This window comes from Amphiura filiformis, chromosome 2 (genome assembly GCF_039555335.1).
Source record: "Amphiura filiformis chromosome 2, Afil_fr2py, whole genome shotgun sequence".
Classification (NCBI taxonomy): Eukaryota; Metazoa; Echinodermata; class Ophiuroidea; order Amphilepidida; family Amphiuridae; genus Amphiura; species Amphiura filiformis.
In genome coordinates, this window is record NC_092629.1 from 60078861 (window position 1) to 60102972 (window position 24112).

The 24112-nt window shown below is 38.9% G+C and overlaps 1 protein-coding gene across 1 annotated transcript in view; it reads right to left on the minus strand.

Moving 5' to 3' along the window:
• The window catches only part of LOC140146481 (uncharacterized), a 71863-nt gene that overhangs the window by 13473 nt on the left and 34278 nt on the right, over positions 1-24112 (minus strand). The window contains 2 exon segments of the mRNA XM_072168345.1: positions 4887-5414; positions 5417-6909. Coding sequence (XP_072024446.1) covers positions 4887-5414; positions 5417-6909 — 2021 coding nt within the window.

Here is a 24112-nt window from a genome sequence, read left to right on the forward strand (position 1 = left end):
TTTTCCGATTGTCCTAATTTTAGCATTACCAGCAAACAGGAATTTTAAATGTGCATTCCTAGTGGCATTGGATGCTGTATTATAATAGCAATATGGTTAAATGTACTAACGATAAGAGATAAATTTGCAAATTTATTTTGGCTTCTAACCCCCCCACACACACACCCCAACACCCCCCACCCTCACACACTTTTTAGATTCTTTGGCACCCTTTCGGGAAAAAATGGGTCAACAATTTTAATCGCCCAACAATATTTCATTTGGTAAAAAAGCTGTACACATACATACCCCAGTCCAACTGGTCTAGATATAGGCCTGTCTGCGGGACAATTTGAAAATTCTGCCCCCTGGCTTGGTAGTCCTGGTATGCCCCTGCCCCAAACCTAACCCTACCCTTTTTCCCTAATCCTCAGAATTCAAAAGATGAGTGCATGCTCTATTCTGCTGTGACCCTCTTGTGCTATATTTTGTGTAGCATGCAACACAGAAACAGACAACACTGCCACCGTCAAAATATGGTGGACAACACAGCCATCGTCATTTAAGACTTTCTACCAAGACTATCAGCCATAACTTGGCCTAGCCCTAAACCTAACATTTTACCCTAACCCTGCCTTCATAAAAGCAGAGTGCATGCTGTATTCAGCTGTGAGCCTCAACATTTTGTGTCTATTGTAGCAGGCAACAAGAAACGGAAAACACAGCCATCGTATTTACGACTTTCTGCCGAGACCATCTACCATAACTTGGCTTTCACCACACTCTAGGGGCAATGGTCCAAGCTAACCACAGAAATTACTCAATTCTTGGAAAGCATGTCTTATTTTCCTTGGTTTGTTTAACTCTTCAAGATTTGCATGATTCATCTGGAAAGATGTGGATGAGATAAGGTATACACTAATGTACACTAACAGGATGATATACTCAAATCTAAGATTATATAGTCTCCTATAATCAATTAATTAACTAAATCATATTTTTCAATTCTTCACAAAAAATCCAAACAATTTAAACATTTTATGTATGTTGATCCAAGCCAGTTAACATGCAAGTAATGCAGTGGAGACTGTATATTAGATGGTCAAATGACTTAAGCAGGGACTTAAACAAATTGCCTAGGCTTACATGCTTTTAAGTCCAGTTATAAATTTGGCACTTTGCAATGACATTTTTGACTTTGGCAAGACCTTGTCTTAGGCAATCTTGAATGCATGTAAAAGTGTTCAGCTCATCACAGAGTTTAGCAGAGTTAGGCATCATTAGACGAACGAGGTCTCCTCGTCAGTCCAAAACGCTGTCAGTTCCGAACCACCGTCAGTCCTAATTTTTAGAATTAGGGTTAGGTTTAGGGTTAGGCAGGCCTCCAGAAATTTTTCTGCTGTCTGGGAACTTAATGACAAGTGCTGAAAATTTTCTGTGAAATAACTGAAATAGGCCTATGTATGCAGCGAAGCGACATCACGCAAAGCGCCAAGCGCCGAAATCCTAACGGCGGGGTCCAGGGCCCGCTTAAGGGCCCTGGAAGCTCTCAGGGTTTAGATGCTCTCTCGTGCAATCTGAGCCTTATTTTGGAACAGTTTTCTATAAAAATTTACATCCTTTTTCACAAAAAAACACAACTTAAAATGTATTACTGTCAAAACTCAAAACAATTTTTTATTTATTTTTTAACATTTTTTTAGAAGTATTTTGCAACTTTGAAGAACCACTGGACCTATTCTGAAGGGTTAGGATTATTCACAGATAATTTGAAAAAAAAAAGACGAAAAAATTACAGTTTGTTATTCTTAATATGCAAACCATAACTTGTGATATAAAATGCATGGAAAACCAATGCATCTATAATATGTGATAAATGAAGAAATAAACATTAGTTAATGGTTTGCATATACAGGATAACAAACTGTAACATTATGTAACATTATGTAATCCTTTTATGCATGATTATTCTTGAAGCTTGGTGTTGTGTATATTTTAGTTTATGCCTCATTCTGCATTAAGTTTCTGATGAGTGAGGGCCCATTGGCCCTTACGAAACAGCTCTGTAAAGCTATGTAGTATCAAACAAATCCAAATTCTTTATGTGGATAACAAACTGTAATTTTTTCGTAATTTTTTCTGATTTTTTTTTTCTTTTAAAAAATTAACTGTGAATGATCCTGAAGTTTCATAATAGTAGGCATGTCCACTAAAAATTGAAGTACTTTTAAATAGATTCAGACCTAACTTATTGGCTGGGAATTGATGAAAGAAACATTTTGGCGTTTAAATAATCTTAATCGGACGTTTCATTCCAGAGATATGGCCTTTTGCGTGTTACGGTTTTATATAGGGCTGCTAGAACATGTTAAAAAGTTAAAGTCCAAAAAGGATTACTAACAGAAAGTGCAATTTTAAGGTACTTTTTCTTAATGTATTTATTAACTAGCGTTATCTGGAACATTATATTTGCTTATAACAACATGAAAATAAGATCATCCTGAAAATTTAATCGATTTTGTTGACATACAACAAAAAATATAAGACCTCAAAACCCATGGTTTGTTTGGTGATACCGCAAGCCTGATCATAGATGGCCGCCATGGAAAATATCTCCATAGAGGAGATGAACAATAAGTGCATTATTTCAAATGAATGGCGGTAGTCTTAAACATTGTTCAATTTTTTACGGTCAGCACATTTTATCTTCAAAAATTATTATATTTCATCATGGCATAAGTTTGGTAATATTAATCACTACCAATTTTGAGAAATTTGCTCCAACTCAAAGGTTATCTTTAATACATTGAGCAATACACTGTGTGTGCATGGAAGCCATGATGGAGAGCATATGAAATGGACATGGTAGTGAGAAGTGCATGATTTGAGATGGGCCGCGGTAGGCTTAAACATTCTTAAATTTCTTAACATCCTGTACATTTTGTCTTCAAAAATAGTTACATTTTATGACTATGTAAGTTTGCTTGTCTGATTCACTCCAAATTCGGAAATAATTGCGTTTGAACACCTGATGCACGGAATGATGTCACTTCAACCTGTTGTAGTTCTCATCTCATTAAATTTTTCATTAAAAAAGGTTGATCTCTGCATGGAGGAAGGTCCTCTCTATTTACTGACCAATCAGGAAAAAGTTTGGTTAATGTTTTCCGGTGGAATCAGGAATTTCTTGAAACACCCTGATATAGGCCTACATTTGGATCAAAAACAAGTATGTACGCCATTTAACAGGCCTGGGATTTCTTGTATCGATCAGTTTCTCCATAGACAATACGTGTGTGAGTGCACGCACACAGTAAATGAAAAATCGTTCTAGTGGAAACTGTATGGACAGTGGGCATCCCTAATAATAGGTCCAGTGGTTCTCCAAGGTCGTTGAAAACTTTGGAAAAAAAATTTAAAAAAAAAAAAAAAAAAAGATTTATTTTTATTTTTTTTTTTTGCAATTTTTTTTCTGTGACCTCTGTAACCTTTCTGGGAACGCCTGTTCCATGGTTTTTGGAGGCCTGGGGTTAGGAACCCTAACTCTAAAAATTTGGACTGACGGTGGTTCAGGCTTAGGACTGACGGTGTTTCGGACTAACGTGGTGTACCCAGACAGACAGGTAAACCTGCCTATCTCACACACTTTGTCTTAGGCACTCTACTTTTTGGCATGGGAATCACAATGCCCTGAATGAATGAGTTTGGCATTTTTACCACAGGTGCACAATCCCATGGAGACTAGGTTTAGACAAAAATCTGAAATTGACTAAACAGTGACTTAGCAATTACTAGTATTTTATTCAAGTGACTTAATGTGTGTGTGTGGGGGGGGGGGGCACTCACTGAAAATGGATAACATGGATGTGTAGCAACATTGACCCCCATTTTCAACTCCCACTCACCCAATGACCTTTTTTTATTTTGCTGTTACCCAATGACCCCTTTTTTAAATAGTTCTTTGTAATTTCTCCTGAAAATTTACTCAATTTAGACTACTTTTACTTGTATTTCAGCACTGCCATGGGCCCAGGTCTAACTGAATGGCCCCCATTTCCAGGGATGCAAGTGGCCTGAAGTGATTTTGCAGGAAAAGCCTGAAAAAGGGCGTAAAAGCCACAAAACGGGCTGAAAATAAATAAAAGTGAGTAAATTTGGAGTAACAAAAAGCAGCAATTCCTGCAAAAGCAGGAAAACTTGCATCCCTTATTTCTTATGGGCTTTTCACCCAATAACACCATATTGTGGCATCATATCGCTCATCGAAAGATCCCTAGTATAATTTGAATGACTGTCCGCATCTCTCATGTCACTTCAGAAGTCTTGTGCCTCCCCACCCATCAGACACATAAGCAGCCTCTTATCTTCCCAGTCCAAGTCAGGTGCAACATGATCTCAATGTTAGTCCTGTTCATGTTCACTTAAATCATAGGCCTTCAAAAACATGCTCGTATTTGGGGAATAATATCATCTGCTATCTTCCTCAACCTTCAACTCAGTACTAAAATCAATAGAAACCTACCTCAACCTTCAACACAGTACTAGAATCAATAGAAACCTACCCCAACCTTCAACACAGTACTAGAATCAATAGAAACCTACCTGAAGCTTTTGTTCCCCAACCAAGAAACCAATTCACCAGCGAAGTGTTACATGTAATCTGATTATCACTATGCCAACTGGATCACGCTTTTTCTGCACAACGATCAAAATGATCGCCAGTCTATGGCATGTACTACCAATTCCAAAAGGTGTGTGATCCAATTACCAAGGAGTTATGTAACCACTTCGCTGGCGAATATGTGCCACTCCTCGTCTGTGATCTTCCTCAACCTTCAACACAGTACTAGAATCAATAGAAACCTACCTCAACCTTCAACAGTGTACTAGAATCAATAGAAACCTACCTGAGCCTTTTGTTCTCCAACCAAGAAACCAATATGTGCCACTCCTCGTCTGTGATCTTCCTCAACCTTCAACACAGTACTAGAATCAATCTTGAGTCCCTCAGTAAGCTCTGCACTCTGCACGAAATCCTCCGTCCGTAAATCTTCCACTCTCCGTAATTCACCGTTGGCTAACTGGATGATAGAGCCGCGAGTGAAGTATGACGGTACATTTGTAAGAGTAGATTGTTTGCTTGATTCGTCTGTCCCGTGGTGGCGCTGTTCCTGAGTATCTTGTACAAACCTGTGGCTTTCGACCTTCATCTGCCCTCCGGGTGTCGGGAACTCTGATTGTATTGCTGTACCCTGCTGGTGAGTCGGGGTCATGGTGGGATGGTTTCGGGTGGATATAGAGGGCGTTGATCGGACTTGGGGTGTGGGACTCAGCACAAGCCCTGTTTGTGGACTGTGTCTTGACTGCCCACTAGAGGTTATTCGTGAGGTCATTTGTATAGTCGATGGGATCGGTGACACAATTGATGGAGTCCTATTTATAACACTTGATTTGTTGATAGGGTTATAGGTTGAATCCCTTCTGTGCTTCGAGAATGTTCCTTGTACATATGGACATCTGGTCGAGAGGAAGTTAAATAAGTCTGTCCATTTCCTCCAGGTTCCATTTTCACAGTTCCGATACCAATTTCACGATAATACTGCTGCCTAGACGAGTCTATCTTAGCAGAAGGGGACAAATCCATTGATTGTCGTGGCGATTCGGGGATGCCCGAATCACGTCCTGTTCGTATTTGTTCTTTACCTAAGGGGGAAGAAGTTCTTCTTTCAAACGGTGATATACGAGCCTCCCTAACTCCACCGTGCTTTGCACTATTGTCCATATATCTCTTTAGTTCCTGTTCATGTCTTTGTTGTTCCAAGTTTCTGCTTTGCGACAAGTCTTGTCTATTATCTTCCGTTTTAATGGATGCTCCCGGTAAATGGCCCCCTCCCAAGCCGGCTGCTTCTGCAGCAGATAACACACTGGTTTGTAACGAATGTGAAGTCGGAAGTAACGATGAAGTGGGTATGACATGTCCACCTATGTAAGCCACGGCTGGACTTGCACTGTCGGGTAGTGGGCTGCCTTTAGCAGCTGGTGTAAGTCCAGCCTGTATGCCGAGAGGGGCGTAAGGACTGGGAATCGCTAATCCCGGAGTTAAAAATGGTGATGAAGGTAGATGGGCCTGTGCCTGTTGGACTTGATTCCCCATGCTGGCTAACATGGCCGAGTAAGATTCAATACCTGGAGTCAACGCACTCTGTGCCGGATATCCTATATAGGGGAGTCCGTATGGACTCAAATATGGACTATAACTTGGGACTGTCGTTAGGTGAACCTGTGACGGGGTCGAATATTGTATCGAAGATAAAGACACCGGAGTTGATGCATACACTACATCTTTCGGGGAATAATAATGTTTTGGATCTGTGGTTGGTATTGTTGAGGGAGCAAATGTAATTATCTCGCTGGGAAGAGTTACCCCAACGGTCACCACATTTCTCCCATGATGCAACTGTCCTGTTCCTATTTGTGCTAACCACTCCGCTGTATCGTTTCCTCCACGTACAACACCTGGGCTGTTCTTTTCTGGAGACTCACTCCCAATTCCTGAGCTTGCTGTGCTAGCACTACCCCCACCCCCACCGACGGCTGAGCTACTATCTTCCTTCAATGCTCTAGTGCGTTCACTTAATTCTTGTTCCGATGACAATCCAGATGACGTCGAAGGCAGATAACCTCTCACATTCTCACCAGTAGATGTTGTCATACCATGTTTATTGCCCATTAGAGCCGTATGCTGAATATCACGGAAGGCAGGCGTCCCTGGTATTGGGTAACCAGAGCCTGTAAGCCATGATGGGCCGGGTGGTGGCGCTGTTTGTGTTAGTAAATGTGTAGGCGTTGTTGTTGGCCTGATCCCATCAGGAGAGGAAGGGCGAGCTTTTAACATGGACTCGGGTCTTGATGTCGATGGATGGCTTGATCCTGCAATTATAACGAGAGAAAAAAAGGTAATTAATAAATGATGGCAACAATTATTGATGTTCAGTTGACAGCACATACATGCTGTCACATGTATGTATACATATTGATTTCACATTGGGTGGGTTATTATATGTAACCCATATCTCCCATTTAAAGGAAGTCTCCAGCAATCACAACATTATGCCTTATGTTAGAAAAATTATTATCAAGCACAAATTTTATCATGTGCCTTGATTTCAAACAAACTAATATTGACCATATAAACGAATAAAAACAGTCGGCTCTCAACACGCGATATTCAAAATTCCTGCGCTGAAATTGTCTAAGTGCAATGACGCAACTGTGCTCAATTGTTGTCAGCCTTCATTGTATTACTGGGACATCACTGCACTTGACAACTTCGGCACCCGGGAATTTTGAATATCGCGTGTTGAGAGACGGATGTTTTTATTCATTTTTATGGTCACTATGAATTTGTTTTTTATAAAACCATGTGATTTGTGCTTGATAATTATTTTTCTTCCATTTAAGGCACAATGTTGTGATTGCCGTAGATTTCCTTTAAGGAAGATTTTGGAATTCAAATAAAGTTCAACATTTAGACATTCGAAATCCAACAATTGTTATCCAAAAACCATGGAACCATGGAAATGCAAGCAAATTATCCCAAATAGCGCTCAAAATCCAGCGAGATAATTGGTTAATAGCGAGAACCATGGTGTGAAAAGTGAGATCTTGTTTTTTGCCGGGCCATAACCATATTATGTATGTATCCACTTCAGGTCCTGAAGCAGCTTCATCAGGTTTGGTAAAAGTTTTTCAAATCCAATTGAACAAATTTACTATTTTCTTGCAGACAGTTTCGTCAGGGAACCACTGACTTTTGCAAAGCATGTTATTGTTGTGATGATCCAACAGCTGGTGACTAGCAGGAAGTTAGCCTTGATCAACAGAGTCTCCAACAGTGGATCAAAAAATGTGACTTACATTGTACATTCCCTCATCTCTGTTCATTTACTAACTGCCAGTCATCAGTTATTGGATCATTACAACAACAACAAGCTTTTCTAAAGTCACTGACGAATCTGTCAACAAGAAATTAGTAAGTTTCTTCAACTGGTTTTGAAAAATTTTAGACTTTAAAATATCCACTGAGGGCTGCAAATTTAGCGATCACAATGATTCTCCTCAACTATGTTTGCGAAAAAATCAAAATTTCAATCTCCTAATTAAATTCTAGACCAAATTGCACCCCTGCCACTCCCTGTACAGTACCTTGGCTGTTCCTCTCTTGATCGTGAATCAATCTCTGCAAATATGATGAGTGCTTTATCATTTCTGCTGTTTTCATTAGAGCTTAAAATACAGATTACTCTCATTCGCCTCTTCTTGAAAGTCTGAACAATGGTTTGCGATGACAATTTCAAAACAATTGAATGCAGTTTAAGCATTTTAGAAATTCAGGAAAATGCATGTGGACCAAAAGCTAATATACTTCCCACAATGCATTTCATCTCTGTACTGATTCGCTAAATAATAATGGCAAGATCTGGATGAGCTCTCTTAATTGAGGTATTCCTTTGTCACTACTGCCCCATAGTGCACTGAGCAGTAAATCAGTACTGGGAGGAAATGCATTGTGGGAAGCAAAAGATATCTTCTCTGCACATGGATTTATTGCAGAGAAGATATCTTACCCTTCCCAGAATCCTTTGCAACATGATGTGTCACCTCACAACATCAAATAACTCCAAATGCTTTGTACAGGTTCCCTTCGTTTTCAATTTGAGAATAAACTGGCTAACCATGGGTTGATAGTAAAGAAATAGAGTTTGCAAGATGTGTGGGTGTGCTCTGTTCATTGAGGTACTTTTTGTCACTATCGACCCATGTTGCACTAGATGGCAAATCAATCAGAACAGAAAATTGAAATGGAAAAATGCATTGTGGGAAGCGTTTATCTTCTATGCACATGGATATATTGTAAACAGTAAAAGTAAAATTGTTCCAGTTAATTGGGCTATTCCAGTTGAAATCCACACACCCTCTGTGGAAAACATAATTTTAATCTTCCACACAGGGAGTGTAAATTTCAAAAGGGGTTGCCTGCATGGTTGCCACCATTTTGCTCAGGTTCTGATGAGATCTCAATAAAGTTGTCGTCTTATAAACAAAATATGAAAACCATAACCTACCCTCTTAGAACTGTTCTAATATTTCATGATCAAAGGGAAGGATAATCTTAGGACATGTGGTGATCAGGGGGGTTTGTACATGGTTTATGTCCTAGTCACTCTGGACTTATATATGCCATATCTCTGTGGTCACTAAAACATTTTGCAATCATATTGTTTTTGGAGCAGTCTTAGGACCTGTGGTGATCAGAGGGTTTGTGTACATGCTTTATGTCCTAGTCACTAAACTTGACTTATGTCATATCACAAGGGCTCTGCGGTCACTAAATATTTTGCCATCATATTGAAGGAGCGGTCTTAGGACCTGTGGTGATCAGGGGGTTTGCACATGGTTTAATGTCCTAGTCACTACATTGAAATTATGTCAAATCACAAAGACTCCGAAATCTACACTCTCTGTGGAGGAGAATAAGGGGGAGATTACGGTTCAATGTTTTCCACAGGGGTGTGTGGATTTCAACCGGAATAGCCCATTATGGCAGTGGGCTTCCTTTATGTTTCTTTTAACAATGGTTTATTTGCCTACTACTATTGTTTAGTTTTGTATTTACATTAACTGATATGTGAAGAATAAACAAGTGTTTCTAGGAAAACAAAATAAACAAACAAAACAAAACAGGATGCACATTAGGCCGATGCTGAGAAAAATTTATTTTTGATTTTTTAACAAGTTTTATGTTAAATTCCTGTGAAGAAGCCAACTATTTAACTCTATAATAGCAAAATTTCCCATATATCTTATGTATCTCTTAGTTAACTTACATACACGTTTGTAAACCAAATTACATCCGAATCTTTAAATTAACCTCCAACTCCCAAATTTAACCTCCAACTCCCAAAATTTCTCCTCAAATCCCAAAATTTACCCCAACTCTGGCCTGATTAAGTTCACCCTTTTCAGATTCTGCAGTAGTTGTGTTCAAGACTAGCCAGCCGATCACCCTGGCCGGCAGTTCATATGCCTACTGCATACGAAACACTGTCCTGGGACCAGGGGTGGCACTAACCTGCCTTTGGGGGGTCCCCACCCCCAATTTTTACCAGTTTGACCCAAAAAGACTTTTCATGTTGTTAAGAGCCCCCGGAAAGAGCCTATAGACCCCTTCCTGGATCTCCCCAAGTTTTAGAGGCTATTGCTAAGTCTGCCCAGGGCCACTGTAAATTTACGAACTGTGCCAACCTGTTTATTTTTATCTACTCAATCTATGATAACCTTTGACCTGTGTCCATCGCTAAAGAATCTGTCACCGTCACTGCAACACACACTACCAATAACTGTCAGCACACAACAGCGTACAGTAACATACATGTACATTATGTGGGGTGGACAGGCTGAAAACGTGACTATAATTCTGTGCGAGGATGTCCCCAAAACACACTGATGATTCTTTCACAGAAATTAAGTTGTTATCTTTTATGAACATTATAATTGAAGTAAAAAGTATGTTTTATCAGGGAACTTAACATATCGGGAATTGCCTGTCACGCATGATCGCACACAGTGACGTGGGCCACAGTGCCCCGTCATACTTCCATGCCGCTTGCCGCTACGGCAAGCGCCAAGACGTATTAACTAATGACAAGCTTGAATTGTCCGTTTGTCTGCAATGCGCGTGCGTCACGCCACCCAGCGACAAAAGTATGAAACAGGAATTGGTCGGACCTCATCTCCAACATGATAACTGACATAGGTCAATATCCTTCCCGACATGCTTAGTAGCCAAGTCCGCAGAAGATTATTATTCTTGTGATCCACACACTATGTACACATACACCTTTGGCCACATTTTATTGTACGATAAATACAAATTTATTAAACATAGTAACAAATATTCTCTATCAAATCGGTTATACGATCGAACTGGTAGGCACATTATAAATTCGGGATATTAAATATCTTCCTGACCAGTTAGATCTGCGCATGGTCAAAGACGATTCCTTACTAGCCATTTTGTTCAATTATAACGAATGGATCATGTTCTAACTAATTCCAGCGGACGGTCTGTGGCTGTTGGTCGGACCTCATCTCTTCGCATCGACTGTGACGTCATGAACTTACGGTCCCCGACATTGCCCTTATGAACCTGCATCCTCCTGGTTTTATGCATGTGACAGTGCTATAAATATTTATGAAATTAAAAACAACTTTTGCTTGAGAAACAGGATGATGTTTATGTGGGTGGCACTTCAGGAAGCTGTTTATAATTATTTGGTTCTTTATTTATTTGAAACACAAGCACTGATTTTGTCCAACCGGCATTCAGAGATCCGTTATCTGGCTCACACTTGTTGCCACAAAAATTATATATTTTCGGGGTTTTTAATGGGAGGTGCAAATGGGGACAGGTCTCCGACTAGAGGAATTCCTCCCAACAGCACCACCACTGCACTCATCATGATGCCAAAGTTTCTGATAGATTAGGCCAAAAAATTGTCATGTTGGAGTAACAGGCTGATCAAAAATAGGGTAGGTAGGTAGGGATGTTTTTTAGGAACTGTTTTTGAACAATGTTGAACGAGTTAAAACATTCCTTTTAGTTTGTTAGAAGTACCCACCTCTTAAATATAATACACAACTAGAGATAATTTGCGCTCACAGAGCGCAGACAATCGCAAGGCATGTATTAAACCCTTTAATGACCTTTTGACCTGACCTTTGACCTTAATGTTTCCAGAGGTTTGTTGTCACCGAAATTGAGCCCCATACCCCTTACAGAAAGTGAAATTATGGTATAAGATTTGACCCCAGGTAACATTTGACCTGACCCCTGCAAAGTGTTCCAACATATTCCCCCTGATCATTAAGTTTGTTGTCACCGAGTTTGGGCCTCGTACCCCTTACAGATGTCCAAAAAATGCATTTCTAAACTTTGACCTCTGCATGACCTTTGACCTGACCCCTGCAAAATGTTCCCCTGGTCATGAGATTTGTTGTCACTGAGTTTGAGCCCCATACCCCTTACAGATATCCAGAAAAGGAAATTATAAGATTTGACCTTAGATAACCTTTGACCTGACCCCTGCAAAGTGTTCCAAAATATTCCCCTGGTCATTAAGTTTGTTGTCACAGAGTTTGAGTCCCGCACCCCTTACAGATGTACAGAAAATGCATTTCTAAAATTTGACCTCTGCATGACCTTTGACCTGACCCCTGTAAAATGTTCCTCTGGTCATGAGATTTGTTGTCACCGAGTTTGAGACCCATACCCCTTACGGATGTTGAGATATTGCAATTGTAAGATTTTACCCCCTTAATGACCTTTGACCCCAATTCTTTGTACAACTTTTAGACACTGGCTAAAGGCAATACAGGTATGCAAGTGCGACATTGTGTTATGTAATTTGTGGAAGAAGAAGCATTTTTAGTGAAAATCTCATTTTGGCCATAATGACCTTTGGATGACCTTTGACCCCGAGTTGGTCATGTAACATTTGTGCCCCCACCCAATGGTCCTTGTGACCAAATATGGCCACATTGGCCGAAGGCATATGGCTACGATGGCTCGTTAAAAGTTTGACAGAAGAAAGAAAGAAAGAACTAGAGCAACTGTGCCCTTTGCAAGGGCACGAGGTAAGTTAGGCGGATGATTGTGACGATCTGATGAAGCAGCAATACTGTGCTGGATAAGATAAGGATCATTGCCTTTAAATTTCAGCTCAATTGAAGCATTTTGAAAACTTGACCTTTGACCCCTTTAATGCCCCCTAATGACCTTAAATGAATCTTAAAATGTTTTTAAAATGTTCAGAACATCATAAGGATCATTGTATATAAATTTCAGCTCAATTGGAGCATTTTGAAAAACTTGACCTTTGACCCCTTTATCGCCTCTTAATGACCTTAATTGAATTTAAAATTTTTTTTAATGTTTAGAATGTCATAAGGATCATTGCATTTACATTTCAGCTCATTTGGAGCATTTTGAAAAACTTGACCTTTGACCCTTTTATGGCCCCTTATTGACCTTAAGTGAATATCAAAATATTTTAAACATGTTTAGTAAGTCATAAGCATCATTGTATTTAAATTTCAGCTCAATTGGAGCATTTTTTGATTAAATGACCTTTTTTGACCTCTGTGACCCCTGGATGACCTTCGACATTGAAAAAACCCATAACTTTTGTAGCCATCCACCCAATACTGGATCATTGCATTTAAATTTCAGCTCAATTGAAGCATTTTGAAAACTTGACCTTTGACCCCTTTATTGCCCCTTAATGAGCTTAAATGAATTTTAACATGTTTAAAATGTCATAAGGATCATTGCATTGAAATTTTAGCTCAATTGGAGCATTTTTAATAACTTGACCTTTGACCCCTTTATGACCCCTTTATGACCTTAAATGAATTTTAAAATATTTTTTAAATGTTTCAAATGTCATAAGCATTATTGCATTTACATTTCAGCTCAATTGGAACATTTTGAAAAATTTGACCTTTGACCCCTTTATGACCCCTTAATGACCTTAAATACATTTTACAATATTTTAAACATGTTTAGAATGTCATAAGGATCATTGCATTTAAATTTCAGCTCAATCGGAGCATTTTCAATTTAAATGACCTTTTTGACCCTGTGACCCCTTGGATGACCTCTGACGTTAAACAACCCATAACTTTTGTAGCCAGCTACCCAATACTGCTTGTGACTGAGTTTGGTCGAAATCCGATCAAGGATGTGGAAGTAGTAGCAAATTGTGAGAAGAAAGAAGAAGAAAGAAAGAAAGAAAGAAAGAAATGCAAAGAAAGAAATAAGTTAGGCTGCCCGCCTAACTTAAAGAAAGAAAGAAAGAACTAGTGGCAAATGGTGGTCATAGACCACAAACCTAGCTGGGGCGTGTTGGGGTTGTGGAGGTATCTGACCCCTGCAAAATGTTCCAAAAATGTTCCCCTGGTCATAAGGTTTGTTGTTACCGAGTTTGAGTCCCACATTCCTTACAGATGTCCAGCCAGAAAATGCAATTTTTAGATTTGACCCCAGATGACCTTTGACCTGACCCCTGCAAAATGTTTCAAAAATGTCCCCCTGGTCATTAAGTTTGTTGTCACCAAGTTTGAGCCACGTATCCCTTACAGATGTACATTTCTAAGATTTGACCTCTGCATGACCTTTGACCTGACCCCTGCAAAATGTTCCCCTGGTCATGAGATTTGTTGTCACAGAGTTTGAACCCCATACCCCTTACAGATATCCCAAAAATGAAATTAGACGATTTGACCCCAGATAACCTTTGACCTGGCCCCTGCAAAGTGTTCCAAAATGTTCCCCTGATCATTAAGTTTGTTGTCACCAAGTCTGAGCCCCATACCCCTTACAGATGTCCAGGAAATTCATTTCTAAAATTTGACCTCTGCATGACCTTTGACCTGACCCGTGCAAATGGTTCCCCTGGTCATGAGATTTGTTGTCACCGAGTTTGAGCCCCATACCCCTTACAGATGTCCAGATAATGCAATTGAAAGATTTTACCCCCCTTAATGACCTTTGACCCCAATTCTGTATGCAGGTTATAGGCGTGTGGTATAGCCGATGCATATATGCAAATGACATCATTGTACTATATAATATGTGGCAGAAGATGCATTTTGAAGATATGGTTAAATACCGAAATGCCCTTTAATGACCTTTTCCCCAATTCTGTTTAGACACTATGGGCACTGGATATAGTCAATACATATGTGCAAGTTACGTAATTGTAGGGTGTAACATGTAGGAGTAGAAGCATTTTGAAATTTATTGCCAGAAAGAAGAAGAAAGAAAGAAAGAACTAGTGGCAAATGGTGGTCATAGACCACAAACCTAGCTGGGCGTGTTGGGGTTGTGGAGGTATCTGACCCCTGCAAAATGTTCCAAAAATGTTCCCCTGGTCATAAGGTTTGTTGTTACCGAGTTTGAGTCCCATATTCCTTACAGATGTCCAGCCAGAAAATGCAATTTTAAGATTTGACCCCAGATGACCTTTGACCTGACCCCTGCAAAATGTTCCAAAAATGTCCCCTGGTCATTAAGTTTGTTGTCACCAAGTTTGAGCCCCGTATCCCTTACAGATGTACATTTCTAAGATTTGACCTCTGCATGACCTTTAACCTGACCCCTGCAAAATGTTCCCATGGTCATGAGATTTGTTGTCACAGAGTTTGAACCTCATACCCCTTACAGATATCCCAAAAAATGCAATTAGAAGATTTGACCCCAGATAACCTTTGACCTGGCCCCTGCAAAGTATTCCAAAATGTTCCCCTGATCATTAAGTTTGTTGTCACCAAGTCTGAGCCCCATACCCCTTACAGATGTCCAGGAAATTCATTTATAAAATTTGACCTCTGCATGACCTTTGACCTGACCCGTGCAAATTGTTCCTCTGGTCATGAGATTTTTTGTCACCGAGTTTGAGCCCCATACCCCTTACAGATGTCCAGATAATGCAATTGGAAGATTTTACCCCCTTAATGACCTTTGACCCCAATTCTGTAAGCAAGTTATAGGCGTGTGGTATAGCCGATGCATATATGCAAATGACATCATTGTACTATATAATATGTGGCAGAAGATGCATTTTGAAGATATTTGGTTAAATACCGGAAATGCCCCTTTAATGACCTTTGCCCCCAATTCTGTTTAGACACTATGGGCACTGGATATAGCCAATACATATGTGCAAGTTACGTAACTGTAGGGTGTAACATGTAGGAGTAGAAGCATTTTGAAATAATTGCCAGAAAGAGAAGAAGAAAGAAAGAAAGAAAGAAAGAAAGATCGGATAGCATAACAGTACCTAGCTCGGGGGGGTTGAAAAACCCCCAGCTAGGTAAAGATCGGATAGCAAAACAGTACCTAGCTCGGGGGGTTGAAAACCCCCCAGCTAGGTAACTAGAGCAACTGTGCCCTTTGCAAGGGCACGAGGTAAGTTAGGCGGATGATTGTGACGATCTGATCAAGCGGCAATACTGTGCTGGGTGCTGGATAGTATTGATTTTAATAAGACTGTTTCATTAATTGCCGTTTTAATATACCTTGACTTTTGACCTCTGTATGACCCCCTTAATGACTTTAAATGAATTTTGAAATATTTAAAACATGTAAAGAATGTCATAAGGATCATTGCATTTAAATTTCAGCTCAATTGAAGCATTTTGAAAACTTGACCTTTGACCCCTTTATTGCCCCTTAATGAACTGAAATGAATTTTACAATATTTTAACATGTTTAGAATGTCATAAGGATTATTGCATTTAAATTTCAGCTCAATTGGAGCATTTTGAAAAACTTGACCTTTGACCCCTTTATGGCCCCTTAATGACCTTAAATAAATTTGAAAATATTTTAAACATGTTTAGAATGTAATTAGGATCATTGCATTTAAATTTCAGCTTAATCGGAGCATTTTCGGTTAAAATTACCTTTTTTGACCCCTGTGACCCCTTGGATGACCTCTGATGTTAAACAACCCATACCTTTTGTAGCCAGCTACCCAATACTGCTTGTGACTGAGTTTGGTCGAAATCCGATCAAGGGTGTGGAAGTAGTAGCAAATTGTGAGAAGAAAGAAGAAAGAAGAAAGAAACTAGAGCAACTGTGCCCTTTGCAAGGGCACGAGGTAAGTTAGGCGGGTGATTGTGACGATCTGGATCAAGCAGCAATACTGTGCTGGATAAGATTAATTTTAATGAGACTGTTTGGAAAGCTGCCATTTTGAAAACTTGGTCTTTGACCTCTGTATGGCCCCCTTAATGACCTTAAATGAATTAAATGAAGTATTCAAAACATGTTAAGAATGTCATAAGGATCATTGCATTTAAATTTAAGCTCAATTGAAGCATTTTGAAAACTTGACCTTTGACCCCTTAATGACCTTAAATGCATTTTAAAATATTTTTAAAATGTTTAGAATGTCATAAGGATCATTGCATTTAAATTTCAGCTCAATTGCAGCATTTTGAAAAACTTGACCTTTGACCCCTTAATGACCCCTTAATGACCTTAAATAAATTTTTAAATATTTTAAACATGTTTAGAATGTCATAAGGAGGATCATTGCATTTAAATTTCAGCTCAATCGCCGGCTCTTCTGTCGCTACCGAGCATTTTCGGTTAAAATGACCTTTTTGACCCCTGTGACCCCTTGGATGACCTCAGGCGTTAAACAACCCATAACTTTTGTAGCCAGCTACCCAATACTGCTTGTGACTGAGTTTGGTCGAAATCCGATCAAGGATGTGGAAGTAGTAGCAAATTGTGAGAAAGAAAGAAAGAAAGAAGAAATGGCAAGAAAGAAATAAGTTAGGCTGCCCGCCTAACTTAAGAACTAGAGCAACTGTGCCCTTTGCAAGGGCACGAGGTAAGTTAGGCGGATGACTGTGACGATCTGATCCAGCAGCAACACTGTGCTGAATGGATAGTATTAATTTTAATAAGACTGTTTCATTAATTGCCGTTTTAATATACCTTGATCGTGGAAAGCTGGTATTTTGAAAACTTGACCTTTGACCTCTGTATGACATCCTTAATGACCTTATATGAATTTTAAAATATTTAAAACATGTTAAGAATGTCATAAGGATCATTGCATTTAAATTTCAGCTCAATTGAAACATTTTGAAAACTTGACCTTTGACCCCCTTATTGCCCCTTAATGACCTTAAATGAATTTCAAAATATTTTCAACATGTTTAGAATGTCATAGGATCATTGCATTTAAATTTCAGCTCAATTGAAGCATTTTAAAAAACTTGACCTTTGACCCCTTTATGACCCCTTAATGACCTTAAATGAATTTTAAAATATTTTTGGAATGTTTAGAATGTGATAAGGATCATTGCATTTAAATTTCAGCTTAATTAGAGCATTTTGAAAAACTTGACCTTTGACCCCTTTATGACCCCTTAATGACCTTAAATAAATTTTAAAATATTTTAAACATGTTTAGAATGTCATAAGGATCATTGCATATAAATTTCAGCTCGATTGGAGTATTTTGGGTTAAAATGACCTTTTTTTGACCCCTGTGACCCCTTGGATGACCTCTGACTTTAAACAACCCATAACTTTTGTAGCCAGCTACCCAATACTGCTTGTGACTGAGTTTGGTCGAAATCCGATCAAGGATGTGGAAGTAGTAGCAAATTGTGAGAAGAAAGAAGAAAGAAAGAAAGAAGAAACTAGAGCAACTGTGCCCTTTGCAAGGGCACGAGGTAAGTTAGGCGGATGATTGTGACGATCTGATAAAGCAGCAATAGGCCTACTGTGCTGGATAGTATTAATTTTAATAAGACTGTTTCATTAATTGCCATTTTAATATACCTTGATCGTGGAAAGCTGGTATTTTGAAAACTTGACCTTTGACCCCTTAATGACCTTAAATGAATTTCAAAATATTTAAAACATGTTAAGAATGTCATAAGGATCATTGCATTTAAATTTCAGCTCAATTGAAGCATTTTGAAAACTTGACCTTTGACCCCTTTATTGCCCCTTAATGACCTGAAATGAATTTTAAAATATTTTCAACATGTTTAGAATGTCATAAGGCTAATTGCATTTAAATTTCAGCTCAATCAGGGCATTTTGGAAAACTTGACCTTTGACCCCTTCATGACCCTTAATGACCTTAAATAAATCTTAAAATGTTTTAAAAATATTTAGAATGTCATAAGGATCATTGCATATAAATTTCAGCTCAATTGGAGCATTTTAAAAACTTGACCTTTGACCCCTTCATGACCCCTTAATGACATTAAATGAATCTTAAAATTTTTTTAAATGTTTAGAATGTCATAAGGATCATTGCATTTAAATTTCAGCTCAATTGGAGCATTTTGAAAAACTTGACCTTTGACCCCTTCATGGCCCCTTAATGACCTTAAATAAATTTAAACATGTTTTAAACATGGTTAGAATGTCATAAGGATCATTGCATTTAAATTTCAGCTCAATCGGAGCATTTTCGATTAAAATGACCTTATTTGACCCTGTGACCCCTGGATGACCTCGGACGTTAAACAAATCCATAACTTTTGTAGCCAGCTACCCAATACTGCTTGTGACTGAGTTTGGTGAAATCCGATCAAGGATGTGGGAGTAGTAGCAAATTGTGAGAAAGAAGAAGAAGAGGAAAGAAAGAAATGGCAAGAAAAAAATAAGTTAGGCTGCACGCCTAACTTAACTAGAGCAACTGTGCCCTTTGCAAGGGCACAAGGTAAGTTAGGCGGATGATTGTGACGATCTGATAAAGCAGCAATAGGCCTACTGTGCTGGATAGTATTAATTTTAATAAGACTGTTTCATTAATTGCCATTTTAATATACCTTGATCGTGGAAAGCTGGTATTTTGAAAACTTGACCTTTGACCCTTAATGACCTTAAATGCATTTCAAAATATTTAAAACATGTTAAGAATGTCATAAGGATCATTGCATTTAAATTTCAGCTCAATTGAAGCATTTTGAAAACTTGACCTTTGACCCCTTTATTGCCCCTTAATGACCTGAAATGAATTTTAAAATATTTTCAACATGTTTAGAATGTCATAAGGCTAATTGCATTTAAATTTCAGCTCAATCAGGGCATTTTGGAAAACTTGACCTTTGACCCCTTCATGACCCCTGAATGACCTTAAATAAATCTTAAAATGTTTTTAAAATGTTTAGAATGTCATAAGGATCATTGCATATAAATTTCAGCTCAATTGGAGCATTTTAAAAACTTGACCTTTGACCCCTTTATGACCCCTTAATGACATTAAATGAATCTTAAATTTTTTTTAAATGTTTAGAATGTCATAAGGATCATTGCATTTAAATTTCAGCTCAATTGGAGCATTTTGAAAAACTTGACCTTTGACCCCTTTAATATGGCCCCTTAATGACCTTAAATAAATTTTAACATGTTTTAAACATGGTTAGAATGTCATAAGGATCATTGCATTTAAATTTCAGCTCAATCGGAGCATTTTCGGTTAAAATGACCTTATTTGACTCTGTGACCCTTGGATGACCTCGGACGTTAAACAAATCCATAACTTTTGTAGCCAGCTACCCAATACTGCTTGTGACTGAGTTTGGTCGAAATCCGATCAAGGATGTGGGAGTAGTAGCAAATTGTGAGAAAGAAGAAGAAGAAGAAGAAGAGGAAAGAAAGAAATGGCAAGAAAAAAATAAGTTAGGCTGCACGCCTAACTTAAGAAATCGCAAGAAAGAAATAAGTTAGGCTGCCCGCCTAACTTAAAGAAAGAAATGCAAAGAAAGAAATAAGTTAGGCTGCCCGCCTAACTTAACTAGTGGCAAATGGTGGTCATAGACCACAAACCTAGCTGGGGCGTGTTGGGGTTGTGGAGGTATCTGACCCCTGCAAAATGTTCCAAAAATGTTCCCCTGGTCATAAGGTTTGTTGTTACCGAGTTTGAGTAACATATTCCTTACAGATGTCCAGCCAGAAAATGCAATTTTAAGATTTGACCCCAGATGACCTTTGACCTGACCCCTGCAAAATGTTCCAAAAATGTCCCCTGGTCATTAAGTTTGTTGTCACCAAGTTTGAGCCCGTATCCCTTACAGATGTACATTTCTAAGATTTGACCTCTGCATGACCTTTGACCTGACCCCTGCAAAATGTTCCCCTGGTCATGAGATTTGTTGTCACAGAGTTTGAACCCCATACCCCTTACAGATATCCCAAAAATGAAATTAGAAAATTTGACCCCAGATAACCTTTGACCTGGCCCCTGCAAGGTATTCCAAAATGTTCCCCTGATCATTAAGTTTGTTGTCACCAAGTCTGAGCCCCATACCCCTTACAGATGTCCAGGAAATTCATTTCTAAAATTTGACCTCTGCATGACCTTTGACCTGACCGTGCAAATTGTTCCTCTGGTCATGAGATTTGTTGTCACCGAGTTTGAGCCCCATACCCCTTACAGATGTCCAGATAATGCAATTGGAAGATTTTACCCCCTTAATGACCTTTGACCCCAATTCTGTAAGCAAGTTATAGGCGTGTGGTATAGCCGATGCATATATGCAAATGACATCATTGTACTATATAATATGTGGCAGAAGATGCATTTTGAAGATATTTGGTTAAATACGGAAATGCCCTTTAATGACCTTTGCCCCCAATTCTGTTTAGACACTATGGGCACTGGATATAGCCAATACATATGTGCAAGTTACGTAACTGTAGGGTGTAACATGTAGGAGTAGAAGCATTTTGAAATAATTGCCAGAAAGAAGAAGAACTAGTGGCAAATGGTGGTCATAGACCACAAACCTAGCTGGGGTGTTTGACCTGACCTTTGACCTTAATGTTTCCCGGGTCACGAGGTTTGTTGTCACCGAGTTTGAGCCCCGTACCCCTTACAGATGTCCAGTAATTGTATTTCTAAAATTTGACCTCGCATGACCTTTGACCTGACCCCTGCAAAATGTTCCCCTGGTCATGAGATTTGTTGTCACTGAGTTTGAGCCCCGAACCCCTTACAGATGTCCAGAAATTGCATTTCTAAAATTTGATCTCTGCATGACCTTTGACCTGACCCCTTCAAAATGTTTCCCTGGTCATGAGATTTGTTGTCACAGAGTTTGAGCCCCATACCCCTTATAGATGTCCAGATTTTGCAATTGTAAGATTTTGCCCCTTTAATGACCTTTGACCCCAATTCTGTATACAAGTTATAGGCACTGGGTAAAGCCAATGCATATGTGCAAGTAACGTCATTGTGCTATGAAATATGTGGCAGAAGAAGCATTTTGAAGGTATTTGGTTATATACCAGAAATGCCCCCTTAATGACCTTTGAACCCAATTCTGTTTACAGCCTATGGGTACTGGGTATAGCCGATGCTTACGTGCAAGTGACATCATTGTAGAATGTTAAATGTACGAGAAGAAGCATCTTTAGCTGAAATTACATTTTTGGCCTATTTGACCCCTCTGTAACCTTTAACCTACTAAAAGTCAGGTGACGTGTATGGTCGTGGTCAATGATGGTTGTGACCAAGTTAGGTCAAAATCGGTCAAAGCATGTCTGAGCTAGAGCAAAAAATGTGCAGTTTGTTGCCAGAAGAAAGAATGGATAGCATTACAGTACCTAGCTGGGGGGTGTAAACCCCCCAGCTAGGTAAGAACTGACCAAAAACAGAACACTCGCAAATTGGAAATTTGCGATTGTAATAACCCATATTTTCAAGTTCTTTACATCTGCATTTTCAAACAGACTTCTGGATTAAAGGATATGCAGGAATTTTAGCTATAAATCTTCTTTGTAGCTACTCGTACTGTAAGGTGTGCATTGGCTCGATCAATTAAGTAGAATCGTCCCTTGCTGCCTGGACTCTTTGGTTATACATATCCATGTTGGAATTCATCACACAGTTTCTGCGAAAAGTCCCAGACCAAAACGTGTAATTCCACCCTTCTAATCCATGGAATATTGTTTTTGAACCAGATTTACCAACTACTGAAACAGAGTAGCCAGAGGCTACCATGACGAACACTTGTTTGGTACTTCAGGGTTGAGTAAAATTCTGTTTTTTCCAAGGAGCACCGTCATACTTTTGGCCAAAAAAAAAGTTTTAAGGTTTGCTTGTTTTAGGGTAGGTCGATCGTTCTTTAATTATTTTTTGTTCAAAAAAAAAAAAAAAAAAAAAAAGTGTAGGGTCGGACCTAATAATAGGGTCGGTCGGGTTACGCCAACATAACAATTTTTATTTTTAGCCTTATGGTCAGGTTCCTAAGCTCATCTCATACAACTTCAGCTTTTGATGTCAACAAGTCAGCACTGAAACAAAGTTGTCAATGTCATAATGCTGACAAGGACCTACCCTACCCCCCAGTATGTGACTGATTCATCGCTGTGTGTCCATTGATTGATAGTCTTATATAGTGCACCTTTTAAGATAACAATATCATCTCCTGAACTATTCATGTCACCACAGGTCATTTTATAGGTCAATGCTAAAGGAACCTAGGTCACAGTTCAATATCTCCTGAACGAACAATAGCTGCTGTACTGTAATCAAGTCTGTTCATATTATATCCCAACTGATTAGTCGGCTTTCCCACAAATCTTTATAAAGGGTCACACCACTCATCTCTGAACAAAGTAGAGACTTCAATAAAATCCAATACCGGTAACTGAAGGTCACAATTTCGCATCTTTTGAACAACCTATAGCTATTGGTCATTCAATGTCCATCTATATGAAAACACCTTAGTCTCAGACCCATGCCATATGGTCAATAGCACTATCTATTACTGCATGCATGTCTGCATGCTATATACCTATTACAGCCGACAGAAATTATTACGCTTCGTAAGTGACAGCCCTTTATGACCATGACATAATATACAGGTATAGCAGTGATGATATAGCCAGCTCAATATAGGAGTTAGGAAATAACCAGTCCATGCACCACATTATACATTGCTTTTGCAGACAGGATCATTTTTCGCAGAACGTAATATAACCAGCAAAATTTGACACTGATAAATGTCTGAAATTTAGACTAAAATTAAAAATTGTTACCGTTGCAAGAGTATGAATTATGTGCACCATAATTATTTACATTTTATATCATCATAAATCATCCTGCAATAATTACAGTTACCTTGCATCCATATCACAGGCAAGGAAATAAGCAATATAAAGGCCGCATTACATATTATTAGTTTTCCAGACAGGGTACTTTGGCATAATTTTGTTCATTCTGTAATTATTGCATAGCCAAAATTAAATCGCTACAAGAATGTAATATGAACTCAAGTGGGAGGGGGAGACATCCCATAAAATTCATATTACACATACACTGTCAATTACTTCCAGAGTGAATGCAACGTAACCCACACCAATTTCCAACAAAAGAAAGAGGGATGAACAGGAAAGAGAGGCCAGAGAAAGAGCAGGGAAAACAATAAACAACATGAAGACTTGGAAAGATAAAAATTCTAGTGCCAAACCGAGCTATCCCCTCCCACCACTGCTGAGTCGCACTGTCTTTATGTCCCCTTCAAA